Here is a 19,367-nt window from a genome sequence, read left to right as displayed (position 1 = left end):
CTTAAAAGACATTACCTCCACAATATGGCTTCCATCTGTCCTTGCCTTTTAATTCCAATTCCACCGCCTTACCCTGGTCACCTTCTCTTTTTCTCAGTGCTTTAGTTATCCTGCATCCTGCTGAACCGCCTAGCACCTTTCTCCCAGGTTGATCTTCCTAACTCAGAATTCTGAATACTTCCATCTCATACCATCATTTGTTCCACACTGGCAAAGACTCAGCCAAGTAAAATCTTTTTTCCCTTGAAATTCAAGGTCCAAACTCTTCTAGCCCTTTACGTTACCCATACTTGCTTCATTCTCCTACTGGAGAGGGCAGGCTCTGGCTCCCACTTATTTTTATATCCTTTGAAGCATCAAGAACAGTGCTTTTGACATAGCATGATCTCAGTGTGTATCTGTTTCCATTCATTTAATTTGGTGTAACATCTACGGCACGCAGTAGACCTCCGGGAGCAAGATTCTGGATCAGACCTTCGAGTGGACGTTATGCCCACACCCAGAGAGAAAAGCGGTGATCAGGCCATTTGCAAAAGGATGAAGAAGGATGGATTTGATTACATCAGGCAGTCTGCTTTGACTAGGTCATTCAGTTTTCTCTGTATTTCCTGACCTTTATCCAGCTCGGTCTTCTCTCCCACTCAACTTCTACTGCTGTCCTGGGTGACCTGAACTTCTCCATGGACATGGGCGTCCACACTTTGGCCTTTCAACAGCTCACCCTCAATGTCAAGGATGTTCCCGTCCTCTCTAGTCATGCGACACACTGGGTTTTGTCACTTCACAGACACCAAAGCTTTGGCCACAGATTCGAATTCTTTTTTACAGGAATTACTACATCCAGTTCCTACGTTCCTTTCTCTCTCTCCCCTCTCCTAGCTCACCTCTTCCTTATCCAGCCCAGGTACCATGGTCAATCACTTTAGCCTCACTGTGACCACCGTCCTTAACTTCTTTGCTTCACACTCCTTCCACTGCACCTACCACTGATATCACCAATGGCATTCCTAGGCTGCCACGGGCTGCTTGGGAAGCTCTTGGTACCACACTGACCTGGGCCAATGCATTCTCTGCCCCTGCCCTTTCTAACACCTCCTTTCCATTGGCATTTAAAGCAACAAGGGGAAAATAACCTTGCCTTCACTTCTGGATCTTGCTCTCTATACTCCTCACAGCCAAGTATCCGCAAAGAGTGGTCTCCCCTCGCTGCCCCCACTTCCTCAAGCTCCGACCCACCAATGATGGTGAATCAAAGACTGAGCCTTGAGACCAGCACTGTCCAGTATGACAGCTACTGGCCACATGCAGCTACTTCAATGAAAACCAATAAAAATGAAGTGAAACTAGTTTATGGAAGCCACCTTTCAAGTGCTCCATAGCTCCATGTGGTACAGGTTTGGAGTATTTCCACCATCACAGAAAGTTCTGTTGGACAGTGTTGGTCTATACCACTCCCAACTTGCTCCTCATACTGGTCTTCCTGTTTTAATAAATAATATCCCCATGCACCACATGATCCAAATCTTTCGTAAGGAGCTGTCACTGTGGATTCCCCCTTCTCAGATACTCCAGTCTGTACACTTCCATTCAGAGACTAAGCCTTGACAATCCTTCCTCTACCCACATCTCCCCATCTTGGTAGCCAGCGTCTCAGCTTGGGTCTCCAGCAGCTACTCTGTTATACCAGTGGCTTGTTACTCAGTTCCCACATTCTCTACATGGTAGACAGTGGGCCTTTCTCAAAATGCACAATGGCTCTTCAATGACTTCTTCTGCCTTAGGGATAAAGGTCAAACTTGTCAAAAGGGCAGCAGCCCTTCCCTGACAGACAGCCGCCCTCCCTAGCCCCATCTTCTGCCACTCCTCCCAGCCCCACGGCCTTCCTGCAGCCCCCAAACATGCTTCAGCCTTTGTTCACTTCCAGGCTTTTACTCCTTTAAGTCTCTCTGTCTAAAGCACTCTCTCCTTTTTTGCTCAGCTGTGTAACTCTTCCTTGTTCTTTCTTCACGTCTTAGGTAGATAGCACAGCCTTTCAAACCCACACCCCTGTCCCCATCCCCAGGCCAGGCTACGTGGCTCTCCCACATGTCCCCCTGTCACTTGTGCTGACTGCATCTCAGATCTCGTCACACTGAACTGCGACGTCCTCATTGTATCCCCATTACCTACGTGGGGGCCAAGCACAAAGGTTGACAATGTCATGAAATCTGATTTCTCGGTTGGCCCTGCATAAACAGTAAAGGTGGTTAATCTTATTGGGTGCTGCAGGAAATGGAACCAGGCCAAGTGCAAAGACTTCTTTGATAAGCCACTTTTAATTAAAAGATGAAACTGTCTCATATCTTTCTAGAGCCATTTTCTAAACTGTGATGTGTGACCCATATGGGTAATACAATCAGTATGGTCGGTCATGACCCACTACTTAAAAAGGATGGAATGGAATAGAAAGTAGCAGAGGACATCAATGCATATTAAGGGTGAATATTTTTCATGAAATCTTTGCTTCAGCTATATTTGTGATATGTGTGTATGTACTGGGCCATACGCTGTAAACCTTATCTCTTGCTGTGGCTCACAGAGGTTGAAAAATACTCTTCTAGATAATGCTTGGTTGATTATTCCTGGAGCAGACATACAAATAGAGAACCAGCTTTAGAAACAGCATGTCACATTACACATGCTCTATAATTTTCAGTTCTGTCTTCAAGTGTCCTATAATTTTCATTAACTTTTCAAAAATAGCTTGCAAATTTTCTTTCATTTTGTGCTATCAAAATTATCCTGAAGGCTAATTTTTACCAGCTACACAGAGTCCTCAGCATCTGTTTAGAGATACAGAGACCTCTGCAGCAACTCCGTAGATGGAGGGCTTTCATCTTCCCTGGTCAGCTTCTGAAAGAACTCCCTAAGAGCAGCGCTGAGCTCACTTACCCGGGTATGGTCCACGGAGCTCTGAACACATTAGGTGCTCAATAAATGTTAGTCTGAACACATTCATTCAACATTTTCAGAAATAAGGGTCCCCTACTTGCTACCCGATATTACACATTCATCCGTCCATCCACCCAAACCAGGGTGAAGTGGGGGAGCATCACCACACATGCATTTTATCCTCCCACTGATAAGAGAAAAAAAATCAGCATAATTGGTACCCTGTGTAGTTAGAGAGCTCTAAAAGCCACTACAACTTCCAGGAAGGCCCAAATGTTTTAGTCTGAGTTACTGCTGAACTTGTTTGAACTAGGTATTATTATACCTAGAACATTTCTATTTCCCATGAACCAGAAATAAGACAAAGATGCCATTTAAGTTTCTCCATATGTACCAACAGATGTGGATTGATAGTGATTGAGAAGATTCTGAGGTCTTGTCCTGGGCATGGCAAAAGTGATCAGAGCAATTGATTGAAAGTTATCTGCTATAGACAGAGATAGGGCATGTGTCATGTATTTGCCATTCCCCAGGGAAAACCTTACCTTGTTAATGGATTTAAGGGTGAATAATTTTCTTTCACTTATCAATTATATAGGAAGTAATCTCATTATGCAAGTAATAAAATCTATATTCATTCAAATTTTAAAAACAAATTTAGAAAATATCATTTATAGCCTCACTATTCAATGATAATAGCTGATACCATGTTCACATCTAGCTTTCCAGTATTTTTCCATATTTATATATACTTTAAAAACATTTGCAAATATATTATAGACCTCTTTTTCCCCCTCCACATATCATGTGCCTTTTCCAAGTCTATGAATATTTTCCTTTCCAGAACTTTAAAGGGGAACATAAATCCTACTGGAATTAGAGCTCGTAATGGATTTAACTAATTCCCTGTTGTTGGGTATTTAGGCTGTTGCCAATTTTTAACTTTTATAGACATTTTTATAAACATTTCTATAGTTAATTCTTTATGCTCATCCAGATTATATACTATTTGGAATGAGAAACTTTATTTTTACTCTGAAGATATAGGCCATGGTTACTTCCCTTTCCACATCTATTTACCATTTAATGTCCATTAAAGAAGACCACAGCTTTATTATCCAAGGAAAAAAGTTGTCCTATCTTGATCTTGGCCTTGACAGAGGGAGTTCATAAAGCAACAGTGTGGTCTAGAGGGAGAAGGGTTACCTTGTTGGCCTTTCCAGCTTCTCCCCAGCCAGTCCCAGCACCCTGGAAGAACCATGGGCTATTCCCATCCTGTTTTCCCATCTTAAACATTGGGGCGTTAGACTTAATTCCTTCTATCCATACCAAACCTTGGAATGTAGGGTCTATAGCATGAAGGTCATATTTGCCCCATCCAGGAAACCCAAGGTAAATAAACTAAATCAGTTTGGAAAAATTTAAAGGATGCGAAGTTTCCATCTGCGAAGCATTGTGAGAATACCTCTCTCCTCGAGCTGGAAGCCCCATAAGTGAAGCATTTCACAAGCTGCTCATGGGTTGCTTAATGAGGGTTCCAAATGACACCATCAAATTTCTTTCCCTTTGGTGCCATCGCTTTTCCTCCTTATGCCAATAAGAATTAAGGGTGGTACAAAGGCACAGTTGATATCAGCAAAAACTCTGCAACATCCAGGGAGTGTGTGAGTTTAGGTCTAAACCCTGAGCAAAATTAACAGACTTGATGTTTCTCTTGTTTACCAAAAAACCTCATAGGAAAAATGACAAACTCAAGAAAGGGGATGATTCCACTGATATGTACTCACCTGGTTATAAGCATCCAATTCATTATTGAGGAAACAAAGAGATAATACGTACCCAACAAACGGAGGAGGAGAAAAAGAACTCCCAGGGCGTAGGATTTGAGTTCAGGGCTGACTGTCCTACATGCAAAGAAGAGAAGAGGAAAAAAGAAAAGATGCTTATCACTCCACTTTAATTAACAGACCCCAGAGTCATCCGCGGCTGTCCGTCAGAGTCCTTCTGTAGAAAATTATTAATGGTTTTGTGCTTTTGTTTTTCTTTTTCACTTTCCCTGCCTAAACTCTGAAAAATCCCTGCAAGTGCAGTGACATAAGTTTAGGAATTTAACAGTGTTTTTTATTAACTAAAACTAATCTTGTTATTTGAAGGATGGAATGCAAATTTGGTCCACGAGGTCTTTCATCTTCCCTGGTCAGCTTCTGAAAGAACTCCCTAAGGGCAGCGCTGAGCTCACTTACCCGGGTATGGCCCACGGAGCTCTGAACACATTAGGTGCTCAATAAATGTCAGTTTGAACACATTCATTCAACATTTTCAGAAATAGGGGTCCCCTACTTGCTACCTGATATTACACATTCATCTGTCCATCCACCCAAACCAGGGTGAAGTGGGGGAGCATCACCACACATGCATTTTCTATCCTCCCAATGATAAGAGAAAAAAAATCAGCATAATTGGTACTCTGTGCAGTTAAAGGCACTTCGCTTTTGCTGGGACAGGGAAACATCTTACATTGGTGGGTATATGTATCTGGGGAAAATACTGACAGGAAAGACAGTTCCCCTTACGCTATACAAACAGGCAAGAACCATAAACACCTCTGTCATTCTAGCACCATTTTGTGAAATCAACCAGACGAGCATGGGTCGATTCCCTAGATGGACCACTTGTGAAATAATCCATTCGTCTATATCCAGTTTCGGTACCTTTTAAATGGAAAGGGACCTTCATATAGTCGCATCACTTTGTTTTGAACCGACTCAATGTTCTGGGCTTTGGTTTACCCACAACAGTCCCTGAGCATGATCTTTTCACACATTTTCTAGCACAGTCTCAGAGGGTACACTTTCTGGGATAAGAGTGACAGTAGAGGGGGTTTGGAAATGGTGACCGATTCCAGATAGAGAGGCCCTCACAGCTGGTCATAGATCGCCTGCGTTATGCCTCTTACTCTTGAAACTAGTATTTACTCGATGCTTGTCTTCTCTCCTTGAGGCCAAGGACTGTCTGCATCTCGTTCATCATCAGTGTGGTGTGTGACACATAGCACATGCTGAGTGGATGTATAAGTGGATAGGTGGGTGGGCACATGTCTCCCACTGAGGCATGGACAGCCCTGTCTCTGGTGTGCTGGTAGAGGGGGAGGCATCTGACTGACCACACGCGCTCCAGGTCATCCTGAACACCACCAGCAGAGAAACCTCCTCTTGTCCCGGCCCCATTATGAGTCTCTAGGGAAGACGGGGAGGTAAGTGCACTACTCTGCCCCCTGGAAGGACCAGGCTAGACCTAGAGACAGTCCTGTGTGGCTGAGCCTCAGGAAACACCAGGAGCATTTCAGTGTGGCCGAAAGGCCAGGAAGACTCACGTGGTGCAGGAAGGACCTAGGCAAGCAATTCTGCAGAAAATAAGCATTAGAAATAAAGTTACCAATGGGACATCTAAATCCGGTGGGATACCTAGTACACAAGATGTATAACCCATCTCTGGACTTGGTAGCTAGAATACTATTCTTAACCGACCCCAGGGGTCATTCCTCCAATCATCCAGTGGCAACCATCCAATGACCTACCACCTGGTTTGAGCATCAGATGGGCATGCCTTTGGCTTCTTGGTATATAAGGCCAAAAGACACTGTCACACCAAAAAGGACATGGATGTTGTTTCCACAATCTCTGCCCTATTTCTGAGATTTTTCAGAGAAAACTAAAAATGTGTTATTCTTGGGGACGTACACGTTCCTTTTCAATTGCAAAGAGTCCAGTATAAGTAAGCAGTCCCAGGGCGGCAGGTCAAGACTTTCCATTGAATGACTGACAGGGAAACCACTCTCTGGCTGATCAAGCCAGATACCTGTACAACATCAAAGATGAGATCAGTGTTTCTGGACAGAAACACGGTCAGTTCTCTTTCGAATGCGCATGGAACAAAATCCAAGCTCTCTGGAGTTAATACTGGCGCACATTCACTTGAGGGTACTGACTTGAAAGACACAAAGATAAAGGCAAATTCTCCTTATCAAGAAAACATGCTGGCATAATGAGCCAGAGTACTTATCACTTGAAGTTTGATTTCCTCTTAGCTATCATGTCACTAGGAATAAAGTGAACAAGATGCTAAGATCTGCCTTCATATCCTGTTGGGAAACTGGCTCCCACAGGAGCAATAATCCTTCTCGGCTTTAGTTACGGAGAAATGGAGGGTTTGGGTCAACATTACTGAAAGTGCCAGGCCAGGCCGGGGAGAGGGCCTTAGCTCCACAACTTACTAGCTATGTGACCTTGAGGATACCGCTTAATCACTCTCTGAGCCTCTGGCGTCTCCCCATCTGAGTGCTAATAAAGATGCAAACACAGGAAGTGAAAACAAGAGCCCGGTGTGGGCACCCAAGTGACTGCTAGTTGGTATCCTCCCCTGCGGATGTCCTGAGCACTGTTGTTGGCAAGTATGTTTCTGTCTGGAGTAAGAGTGGGAATGGGTCTATTGCTCTGGCATGTGACGAGGGCTGGTGCTCATCTGGGCTGTGGCTCAGACTGTTTGTGCCCTTGTAACCTCCCTAGAACATCTGTGACGGCAAATTGGAGTGGATGGTGATGGAAGATGGTTTACCCTGGACCCCTCAAAAGGCAAGTGGGCACATACCTCCAGCTATGAGGTAGACAAGGCCCAGCCTGGGTCATCCAGGCCATCTGTTGCTGGTGCATCGAAAAGGAATCAAAGATTTCCTGAAAATCTCCTAGAGCTATCTATCAAGCTGAGATTTGGAAGTGATTAAGATTTCAAATGACTTTCTGTGTTTGGTCTGCCAGCTACAACTACCGAGCTGGGTTTTTGCAGAGGAGTCAAGGGGAGAGAAAAAAGGGGACCAGTCATTGCTAATGGCTGTAAAGGTCATTTTTCCTGCTTCTTGGTGCCTTTTGTGTGTGAATGGCACAATATAACTTCAAAGGAATTTCTAATAACAAAAAGTAATGCAGCCACCCTAAACCCATACCTGAGATCTGATGGGTTTTGTCCATGTGCATATTATATATAATCGCCTTCCATATATAATTTCAATAGTTCATTTCATAAACACCTTTCACATTTTTAAGAATTTTCATTATTCCACCAAGCTGTGGTACTATAATTTAACTCACTATTCCAATTCAGATTTTTCTGCTATTATAGTTAACATTGTAATAAAAATCTGTCTCCACTGAACTATTCTTCTTGTAGAGAAGTATTTTCTTAAGACAAGTAGCAAGGTAGGGTTACCACATAAAAAATATGAACATTTTTATGGCTGTTGACTTACATTTGCCATACTGCTTTTTTTTTTTTTTTTCTTTTGCCCTTTTTTTTTTTTTTTTTTTTTTTTTTTTTTGCAGTACGCGGGCCTCTCACTGTTGTGGCCTCTCCCGTCGCGGAGCACAAGCTCCGGACGCGCAGGCTCAGCGGCCATGGCTCACGGGCCCAGCTGCTCTGCGGCATGTGGGATCTTCCCGGACCAGGACACGAACCCGTGCCACCTGCATCGGCAGGCAGACTCTCAACCACTGCGCCACCAGGGAAGCCCTGCCATACTGCTTTTTGAAAGAAGTGATACGCTTCTCAAAGCCACCAGCAATATGTGATTTTACCCGTTTTGCTACAGCCTTGCTTACAGCGCTGGGTGTGAATTTTTTAAATTTATTTTTCAAATTTAATAAGTATAAAATGGTAATTTGCTATTGTACCCTTAATGCTTCTGCACATGAAAAGTGCTTTACTAATGACTTTCTAACATAAGTACTTTGTGTAAATTCTTTTCCTCGTGAATTCATAACCAAGATCAGGAAGTGTGGTAGGCACAGTGAGAAAAAGAGATAGGCCAGATAAAGCAGCTGGTGATGTACATTTGTACAGGCTGCATTCAAGCATTTCATTCCTACTTTTATCTCTAGCCCTTGGGATTGAACTGGTTTGTTTAGATAACTGCATCCTGGTGAGATGGATCTGTGTTTGCTGCCACTTCTTCTGGTTTCAGATGGATGCCAGAGCATGGAGCATTCTGCTTCTAGGTTCCTCAAACAGTCTAGATAACTTTGAAATTGTGTAAGTTACTCAGAATATTACTCAGTAATTCACCTTTGAGGCACCTCATCTGCCCCCAGGACAGGTCCTGAGAGATGGGGAAACAGAATTACGGGGGGCTCTCTCCAACCATCCACTTATACAAAAGCAGTCACTGCCTGCCTTCCATTAGCCACTCAGCCCTGCATCACACTTTGTCAATGACCCCTCACATCTTCACGGCATTTGCACATACATGGTCTCGGCAGGACCCACACCACGGCAGGAGGCAGGCAGGACCCATGACATCACCTCTAGTTCCAGATCCAGAAACAAGTCTGAGGGAAAATGGGCCCAAGGTCATACAGCTAATCAGTGCCCGGACAGGAGCCAGACACAGGGACTTGGCTAGTCCAATGTCATTTTCATTTTACTCCAACAATGCGGCTCTTTGCAAATATCAATAAGGGACCACGGTCCCTTTCCAAATCACCTGTAGCGTCTATTCTTGGGATGACATGAAAGTGTAGTGTTCTCTACTTTTGGTGTGAGGTCTCTATCAGACGTAACCGATTCCTACCAGCCTAGGGAAGCTGGCTTGTAAGACTCATATAGTCCCCGGAGTTCTGATTTCCAGGAGAACTGCAGACACACAGCAGGTGGGGAGGGGGAGACGGGAGGCTGGCTCTCGGGTCCGGGTTCCGGGGGCTAAGCTTACCTGATAAGGATAATGACTGAGGGAGTCTGAGCCATTGCCCCAATCATGCTGCAGACACACATCACACACAGGAAGGTGAGGAAGGCCTCTTGGCAGCCAGGACTGGGGCATTTTCCAGGGACCACAGTTGCATTCTCAGGCGGGACGGTCGTGAGGCACGCACAGCTGGTGAGATTCTGAAAGGGAAGCATTCAGCCCTTTTAACTGGGGGTATCTCCAGTTTCCCAATCCAAAGCCATCCAGCAGCTGGAACTGTCATAGCCTTATTATACATTCTGCAGCATTTCATTAATTAGGCCTGAATAAACGAGTTAGATTTTTTTAAAGAGGCTGCAAAACACATGTAAATAAAGGAATATTTATGGGGAGGAGAGCTGATTTCCCCGTCTCCTGTGTATTTCATATCTATGCTCAAGAATCCCTCAATAAGCCGAAATGCAAACAAACGTGTCCCCCCCACCAATACAATTAGAGAGGAAATTGTGCTTCCACAATGTGATAAAACATTGCCAAATTAACAATGTAATCACTTGCCAATTTGTCCTCTCTTTTATGCGGTTATAATTACACTGAAGTATATTAAAAGAAGTAAATCAGGTAACCCGCATATGGTTGCTGGTTCAGGGCCCAAGGTGGCACTTGGAACAAAGGATGTGCCCCGTCATGCGTGAAGTTGCTGAGCTCGTCGGGCTGTGAGAGGCGCCAGCTAATGGGAAAGTTCTCGAGTGGCTGAGAAAGCAAAGAGGGTGCAGAGATGCCAGAGAGTTTAGAGCGGATCGTGGGGAGAGAGCTGGAGCCCAGCGAGATACATTTATTAATATATGATCAGAGAGGAGAAAGACAAGCGGCTGCATTCCGTTTGATCTTCGGGGGGGATTCTTGCCCAGCCAGCCCTGCTCCCCAGCACGGTCCTGGCTCACGCTTGAGGAATTTCTGATGGCAAAGGGAAGAGCGGGGACTCGGAGAGGCAGTGCCGTGCCGAGCCAGCAGCCGAGCCAATTAAAGTTCGATAATAATAGTGCAGAGGCCTTTAATGAATACAAAGTGAAAACAATCATAAATGATTCATTGCTTTTCTTTCCAGGACTGCTCGGCTCTCAGGGCACATGCCGAGGTAAATCCTAGTGAGAGTCAAACAAATCCCCTTTGGCTTTTACATTTATTCTCCTCAGTCCATCTCCCCTCATCTTTGTTCCTCTCCTCTTCTTTCCCCAGAGGACGTACACATTGGAGCTTTTCTTATGCCTTTAAGCTACATGGGATGCTTTCAGGGGTGTCCAAAGCCTGCTGCCTCCATCCTGTGCGGCTGTGTCCTGCCGAGGAGCTTTTACCCATGCGAAGTCGGGGAGACCTTGGGTTGGGCTGGACCCTTCTTCCTAAGCCATCTGGCACGGCAGGTGCCCTTGTGTAAATGGCCCCATCTCTGCACCCAGGGGTGTTTAATGTCGCGCCCTGAGAAGTGCTGAGGCCCTACCCCTCTGTCCCTTTCCATACACCTCTGCCTGGAGACATACTAGCTCTTCTCCAAAACCCCGTGTTGATGTCTCCTCCAGCTGCAAGGCCCCTCCGCAAGTCGGCCCCCATGTGAGCTAGTACTTCCCTCCATGAGGGTACACTCTACACCCCACAGCAGAGACCCTCGCTGCCCTCCCGGAGGAGACCTTGCGCTCTTGGGATCAGAACCTGTATTACCTGTGATTTACTGAGCATCGTCTCACAGCACAGCGCTGAGACACGGCAGGGGGAACTCAGCAGACGGTTTTAGAATGCCTGCCTGAACAGACCTTCCTCTGCTTTCATTAGGAAGCAGGCCTTCTCCCCAAGTCTAACTGAAAATGCCTCTTCTCTGCCTTCCGGGGAGAGGGAACTCCTCCTCTCCTCCGACCCCGACTTCACAGCTAGACGTTTCTAGCTGTTCACACTCACCACCTCTGCGTCCTCACCTCCCACGCTCTCAACTCACTCAAGCCGACTTGGGTCCCCACCCGCAGTAATCGGATCAGCTAAGCTCGCCAGTGGCTTCCATAGCCTGAGCCCGCCATCCACTTCTCTCCTCCTGGAGGTCTCCCTCCCCACCCCCAGCACGTGCCTGTGACCCACTTCCTCGACTTCCACAGCTTGCTCTCTGGTTTCCTTCCTCCCTCTCTGGTCGCTCCTTTTGCATCTTCCTTGCTGGCACCTTCCCCCGACCCCACTTTAAAATGCTGGAGCTCCTCGGGGTTCTGGTCCAGGTTTTCTTCCCTTCTCGTGCTGCACTCTTCCCTAGATTGTTTTACATCTACACGCTTTCCGATAACTCTCCTAAATTTAATCCCTAGCCCATATCCCTCCCAGACCCACTCGGGATGCCCCTTCCTAAGCCTCTGAGCCTGTTGAGATATCAACACCGACTCCGGGATGAGTGTCCTGCGTGGGATTCTGTGCCGGCATCTTGGCACTACTTTGCCATCCACAGCGGGAACTATTTCCCTAGGATTCCCTTCCCTGCATGGATGAAGCTGGACCGGAGGGAAACACAGACGAGATCTGGAAGTGAAGCAGAGGCCGTTACTCTCAGATGGTCAGACCTGGGGACAGACACACACAGAGGTGCCCGGAAGGAGCTGGCTGGTCCTAGCATCCTGTGTGCATCCGTCTTCTTTACTGACTACCCTGCCGACAACAGAGGGCCCATGGCCACCTCTACTGACCTGGACGCAGGCTTGCTGATGTGCTTCCCCAGACCCTTCCCGGAACGCCCCCTTCATCTCACTGAGCAGCCACCTGGGAATTTCCCATATGCCTCGACTTGCCCACCTGAGCTGGAACTTCTGGGGATGTAGTGAGTGACTGTTCTCCAGTCCTTCATCTCACTTCTTCCAGATCTTAATTTGCCAACTCCTCCACATTCACGTTAGTTCTATTTCCTATACTAAACACTTTATTTCCAAAAGACTTGTGGGTGCTGTTTTCCTGACCAAACCCTGACAGATACACATACCCCTGGCCCCGATCTCCTTTCCCTCCACATCTCTTGCCTTAGAAATGACACCCTGTTAACTCTATAGAGACCTGGTGGAACTCCTCCATCCCTTACTCCTATGTCAAATCCATCTTCCTTGTGACCATAATGCTAATAAGGACAGAAACCACTGTGGTTTTGATCCCTGACTTATCCCCAGCTCTAGAGTATGGTATTTATTGAATGAGTGAATGAATGAATGAACCCTCAAGTGCTGTTCATTTTATCATATCCTAAACACCTCTCAAACCCTGCCCTAGTTCAAACCACTCCCAACCTTTTCTCTTTTTTTTTTTTGCGGTACGCGGGCCTCTCACTGTTGCGGCCTCTCCCGTTGCCGAGCGCAGGCTCCGGATGCGCAGGCTCAGCGGCCATGGCTCACGGGCCCAGCTGCTCCGCAGCATGTGGGATATTCCCGGACTGGGGCATGAGCCCGTGTCCCCTGCATCGGCAGGCGGACTCTCAACCACTGCGCCACCAGGGAAGCCCACATCCTCCTCTCTTTGATCCCTGCTGTAGCCTGCAAGGAAAAAGAGATTTGGGACTGGGGTCCTTAGGAACACGTGGACTTGGAGAGTGCTCAGGTATAAACAGGGAACAGGCCCCTGGTGGATGCCTGTGGTCTTGTTTTGCCAAGTACCCCAGGAAATGAGTTCTGACTCACGTAGCCCCGTAGGATGTGATGTCATCAGAACCCTTTGAATGAACTGTGTGACTGGTGAGCTCTGTTTAGTTTGATAAGTAATCTGTAATTGGAACCTACACCCAGTCTTAGATTTCTGCCCTGTACCTAGGCTATGGCTCAACTGTATTACATATACCGTAAGAGAAAACTGTCCGCCCCCCCCCTCTGCTCTGATAAGTAAAAAACTCCTTCTGAAATTCTCTGGATTAGGCCTGTGATCAAGGCCCTAATGGAATGGGTCAGAAATAAGATGCCTTTATCTCAGTGATTATACAGTCCTTCTGGTCCGGGTGAGGTGAACGTGTCCAGGAAGGCAACATCCTGTGAATGGCGTGAGCGAACAGCGGGGCTGAGCCACCCTGGGATTGGCAGCCAAGGCAAAGGGGACAGGTGAGAGCGCAAAGCCAGGGGGTGGAATGGGACAAGAATGGACCCAGGGCAGTACAGGCTGGTTGGACAGGAATAAGCACTTGTAGGGTATAGATGCCAGGAGAGGAGAAGCAGGAAACTGGTACAGGACCAGTGATCATACTGGCTTGCTGGTGCCGAGGAGAGAAGCTGGAAATGGATGGGTCCCTCTCAAATGCTCTAGGCAACTCTGTACTAATTTATTCAGATTTAATGTATTTGAGAGGAGCTGTGAAAAGAGGCTGGGGAGGAGGTAAGCCGAGTGACCTGAGTGGGGACTTGGCTAGGTTTCCTTTTTAGTTAAATGAGTCAGTCTAACAGAATGAACAGAAAGTGCTGGGTGGTCCCGAGGGCTGGGGCGCAGGCTGGGACATTCCTAGGACCCTTCCCACAGAGAATCCAAGGAGAAGTGCTAAGCCTAAGTCCTATGGCAAGGGATGGGAAATGTCCTTTATTCGGGCTCAGGTGACAGAAGAGACCACAGATCGCCCTGGCCATTGTGCTAAAGGACCTGTGGGGCTCTGGGCGTACAAGGCCAGGTTAGGGAGAAACTTCCACCCTGATGTCCCAGTGTGTTGGGAATAACCATCCCAGGGTGCATAATTGGAAGAGAGGACTTTGCCCCAATGAGGCTTCACACTACAATTCCAAGTGAGAAGGGAGAGCAGACAGCCTTTCAGCTGATATTAACTTGGCATGTAAGTGGGAACACTGAGACCTGCAAAAGCCCCAAGCAGTAGGAAGTTTGAAAATATAGGGATAACCTGGGTGTGAGGGAAGGAGATGATAGAGGTCGGGATACTAATTCTCACCCTGTTTGTATACAACAGCCCCGTGGGTGGCGCCAGCCCAGAATGCAGATGGACCTGGACAACGGCCTATAGATGATCATGGCCTGAATGAAGTGGTGCCCCCTAGTGCTGTCCACAGCAGCCCCCAATATATTTAACTGTGAAGGAAGTGCACTAGGCTCCAGGAGATTAGTCTACTGCTCCTGACCTAGCAAATGTCCAGTTTTCCATCCCGTGGCAAAGGAACGTCTTCCCAGTTTGCCGTTCTCTGGGGAGGAATGTGGTCCCCACTGCCTCCAGGAGGGTTGGAGTCTCTGTCTGGTGCCAGGCGTGGGGTGGCAGGACCTAGCTTTACTGCCCTGAGAGATCATGTTGATAATCAGATGACCACGGTGCTCACGGAGGAACTGGCCTGACCACATTTGGAAGCAGTGGTGACCTGGCGGACAGAGTGGGACTGGCTTGGAAATTCTACAAGAACTTATCGTACAGACAGACTTGCCCAGGCACAAAATGATGTCAGTATACAATTCAAGTCACAACACAGTCTGCAGGAGCTACAGTTTTGCAGCCCTGAATGCCCATCAACAGGAATTGGTTAGATGCATTCCATTAGGCCCACACACGGAATATTATGTAGCAGTAAAAAAGGTATCAGAGTGCGCTTTATGTACTAATATGAAAAAAAACTCCAAGATAAATTATTAACAACAAAAAAACCCCACAAGTAACAAGCTACAGTATAAAATAGATAACCAACAAGGATCTACTGTATAGCACAGGGATCTACATATATGTATAACTGAATCACTTTGCTGTACACTTTGCTGAAAATAACACATTATAAATCAACTGTACTTCAATTAAAAAAATAAATAAGTTACAGAATAATACCTTTTGGTGCATTAAAACCCAGAAATAAATAAACAAGCTACAGAATAATACCTTTTGGTGCATTAAAACCCAGTAGGATATACAAGAAACTAACAATAGTAATTACCTGTTGGGCAGAGTAGTGGGTTGAAAAGTGGGTGAACAGGAGACTGAGGTAGAAAGGAGTTTCCACTCCCTCCTTTTTGGTTTTTGAACCACACACATGTATCATCTATTTGAAAAAATTTTAAACTCCAGAAGAAGAAATCAACAAAAGAAGAACAGAGTCACTAAAAATTGTACTCTTGTTCTACATTCAGCCATTAATTTAAATTGAGAAATGTTTCTATTCACATGCAATGATGGAGTAAATAACTACGATAAAGCTGGAGAGCATAAAAATAGAAAAATGACTCTCTCAAATCTAGGTTTCATTTTCTCTTGATGAAGGAAATAATAAGCATGCTACTTTGACAGCTCATATTATAAGAACAAAATACTCCTCAGCAGTGTTTCAAAAGTATCTGGCAAATAAAGTTGTTTTTGTTTTTTTTCCCCCAATAGTCAATACTGATGGATCAATTATCCACCGGGCAGCTACCTACGCATCCTCCATGGATGAAGCCTGGCCCTGCCCCTTGCTCTTTCTCCAGGAAATAACATCCACACTCTCTCCTTCCAGCCCCACCCCACCCTGAACCAATTCCTACCCAAGCAGGCAGAAGGCTCCAAGTTCACCAATTTCTCTACATACCTGTTTCCTTCCATTAGACTGTAACCACCCGACCTTTCATGCTGGATCTTTTTTTTAATACCAATGTTTTTCCTTATTGGAAAAGGGATGCATGTTCATTTTAGGTTATTTAGAAATATACAGAAAAATGTACAGAAATATATAAAAATTAAGTTTTTAGTCCTAGCCAGAGATAATGTTCTGTGACAGGCTTATCCTTCCAATCTTTTCCCATGCAGAGATAGACAAATCTTTAGATTTTTCTTTACCTTTACTAAAAGGGATCAGAATCTACTTATTGTTCTATAATGTGCTCTTTTCACTTAATACCATATTATAAACATATAAGGTCTGGTCAGCTGCTGCTCTTGGGTGTTCCCTTGTAACGTAACTCTATTAATATATTACATCTTAACTTATAGTAAATATGATCTCCTTGCCTTATTCATCTCTATATTTCTAATGTCTAGCCCAGGGCCTGAGATATATTAGATGCCCTGGGTGGCAATGCCCTCATTGGGCTTGACTTCAGAATATTCCCAAGTCCCTCTGACAAGCCATCACCAGGATGAGGACAGACTTTTAAATCAGTTCTGGCAAATGGGGTCAGGCCATACAAGAGGATTTGCAAACTCCAGACCTTTGGGGACCCTTAGGAAACAGATAAGAAAAATGGTCTGGTGTCCGGGGTGACCAGTGGTGGGGACCATGGCTAAGTGGAGATCAAATGTCTTGTCTAAAGCATCAGTCTCCTCTTAGCTCCAGCCACTGCTGCCCCATCGGGGTGCAGGTGCCATGTTAATTCTCATCCACCTTTCTGGCCTTTCAGAGAGGCCAGAAATCTAGATTTGTATATGAAATACCCAGTCTGTTAAGCCTTGGTTCAGCCACTGTAGTCACCCCTGCTGGCAGATATAGCATTTAATCGACTAGTTTGTTTCTTCTGCTGGAAGATGCTGACATGGCACCTCTAACCTCCAGCTTGGTTTCTACAGTGGGTGAGCCCAGTAACGGTGAGATGGAAAAGGAGACTGAAGGATGAATGCTCAGTGTCAGCCCAGATGCTGCCCTGTTTCTAGAAAATTTTAAGAACTCATTCCTTTGACTACAGCAGTGGTTCCCAACTGGGGGGTATTCTGTCCCCCCACTCAGGGACCTATGGAACTATCTGGAGGCATTGGTGGTTTCACAAATGGCAGAGGGTGCAGGGGGTAGTGCTGCTATTGGCATCCGGTGGGTAGAGCCCCAGGGATGCTGCTAAACATCCTCTAGTCCCACAGCAAAGGGTGATGCAGCCCAAACTGTCAACAGTGCCCAGTGGTTCTCAACCTTGGTTACATATCAAAAACACTTGTGTGTGTGTGTGTGTGGGGCGGGAGTGTTTAAAAAACTGACGGCAGGTAGGGCAATTAAGCCCGTGCACCACAACTACTGAGCCTGCACTCTAGAGCCCACGAGCCACAACTACTGAGCCCGTGTGCCACAACTACTGAAGCCCACGCGCCTAGAGCCCATGCTCCGCAACAAGAGAAGCCACCACGATGAGAAGCCCACGTACCGCCACGAAGAGTAGCCCCCGCTCGCCGCAACGAGAGAAAGCCCGCACACAGCAATGAAGACCTAATGCAGCCAAAAAATAAACAAATAAATGAAATCTTAAAAAAAAAAACTGATGGCAGGGTCCCACTCCAGAAAGAGGGAAGCAGAATCTCAGGATAGACCTCAGGCCTCATGTTTTAAAAGCTCCCAAGCAATTCTAATGTGCAGCCAGGACCGAGACCCAGGATATTGAACGAGGAGCAGCACCCCGCACGCATCCAAAATGGGGCTGCCCCCTCCCCTCCCCGCCATAGCACCTACTCAGGGCTCTACTCAAACAGGCGCTTGATAAATCCTTGTTGCCTGGATGGGGGAACAGATTAGTTGTCTATCATTAGCCCCCTACAAACTGCTGTGCTGGACTTGTACTGATTTTCAACATTCCATTGGTGGCTGATAGAAGCTTTTTTTAAGTCAATTATTCAGTACGTCAAAAGGATACAACTTCCAGCAGTCAATCAGCAGCTACCAACATGCTTTCTGTTAGAATAATTACCTCTGAGAGTGAAAGATACAGAAACAATCCGGACAATATATTCATGCCAAAGGAAGCTTACAGAATTAGCTTGCTATCTTTTTCGTCACTCTTCCTGGTCATATGCAATGAGAAGAATTGGAAGTTGTATATTAAATGCAATTCTGGAAACTTCCATCACTATCACTCAAGGAGAAATGAGATCAGAAAATGAAAAACAAAACCCCAAAGCAGGGCAGGAAGGGCAGTCTAATATCAGGAAACCGCTAATGTGAACCAGATCTCCTAATAATCAGAATGATGTCCTCAGTGACTTATTCGCATCTAATCAAGTTAGGGGAAATTTTCACAAGTCTGGGTGGAAGCTATCAAGTGGGGAGAGATGAGCACGCAAGAGGTGTTTAGGATTGAAATCTGCACCAGCCAACCAACCTGCCTGCCAGTTGTGGTATTACCGCCCATGGCGCCCTGGGGCTTGCTGAGCTTGGCATAGAACCTCCAGCCGGGTGTGCAGAAAACCTAGGGCCTTTATCCAGAGCCATGGCTAATACTGGGAATGCAATGGCCCACAGCAGAACCCCATCCCTGGATACTGGAGCCTAGTGATGGACTGGTGATGGAGATGCAGGCGAACGTGGACCATTCAGTCCAGTGGAGGGGGCCACAGTAAGAGCCTTGCTGGGAGGGCAGGTGCTGAGGCCTCTGCAGGAGGGGTGCCAATGCAGCCCTGGAAGCAGTGAGGAAGTGGGAGGAGGCGTCTCAGCTGCGCATAAGGAGGTGTTAGGGATGTGAAGGGCTTAGGGGAAGACTAGCCCTGATGAAAGAAACAGCATGGACAAAGGTCTGGAGGTAAGAGAGAACTGGGTGTGCTGGGGGCACCCCAAGAAGTCTGACACAGCTAGTGGCTCCTCAGAAGGTGGGCAGAGCGGGGGAGGTTGAGGCTGGAAAGGCAGCAGGGCCAGATCGTGAAAGCGCAATGTCCCGACTGTGGGGGGGACGCACGGAGAGCTTCTTTCTGGTGGAAAAAATGGAGGGATCCTAAAGAGGGAAGTCACAGGGTCAGAGGAAGACACTGGGATTGGCGTCAGACAGACCCTGCGTTCCCGCGCCAACG

The 19,367-nt window shown here is 46.4% G+C and overlaps 1 protein-coding gene across 2 annotated transcripts in view; it reads right to left on the bottom strand.

Annotated features, from left to right (window-relative positions):
- SLCO3A1 (solute carrier organic anion transporter family member 3A1) overlaps window positions 1–19,367 on the bottom strand; it is a 307,677-nt gene that overhangs the window by 15,277 nt on the left and 273,033 nt on the right. For both annotated transcript variants that reach the window (XM_024752826.1, XM_024752825.1), the window contains exons 8-9: window positions 9,689–9,864; window positions 4,771–4,835 (exon numbers count right to left, since the gene is read on the bottom strand). In XM_024752826.1, coding sequence (XP_024608594.1) covers window positions 4,771–4,835; window positions 9,689–9,864 — 241 coding nt within the window. The remainder of the gene's footprint in view (window positions 1–4,770; window positions 4,836–9,688; window positions 9,865–19,367) is intronic.

This window comes from Neophocaena asiaeorientalis, unplaced genomic scaffold (assembly GCF_003031525.2).
Source record: "Neophocaena asiaeorientalis asiaeorientalis breed wild unplaced genomic scaffold, Neophocaena_asiaeorientalis_V1.1 scaffold109, whole genome shotgun sequence".
Classification (NCBI taxonomy): domain Eukaryota; kingdom Metazoa; phylum Chordata; class Mammalia; order Artiodactyla; family Phocoenidae; genus Neophocaena; species Neophocaena asiaeorientalis.
This window is presented reverse-complemented; position numbering and strand designations above follow the sequence as displayed.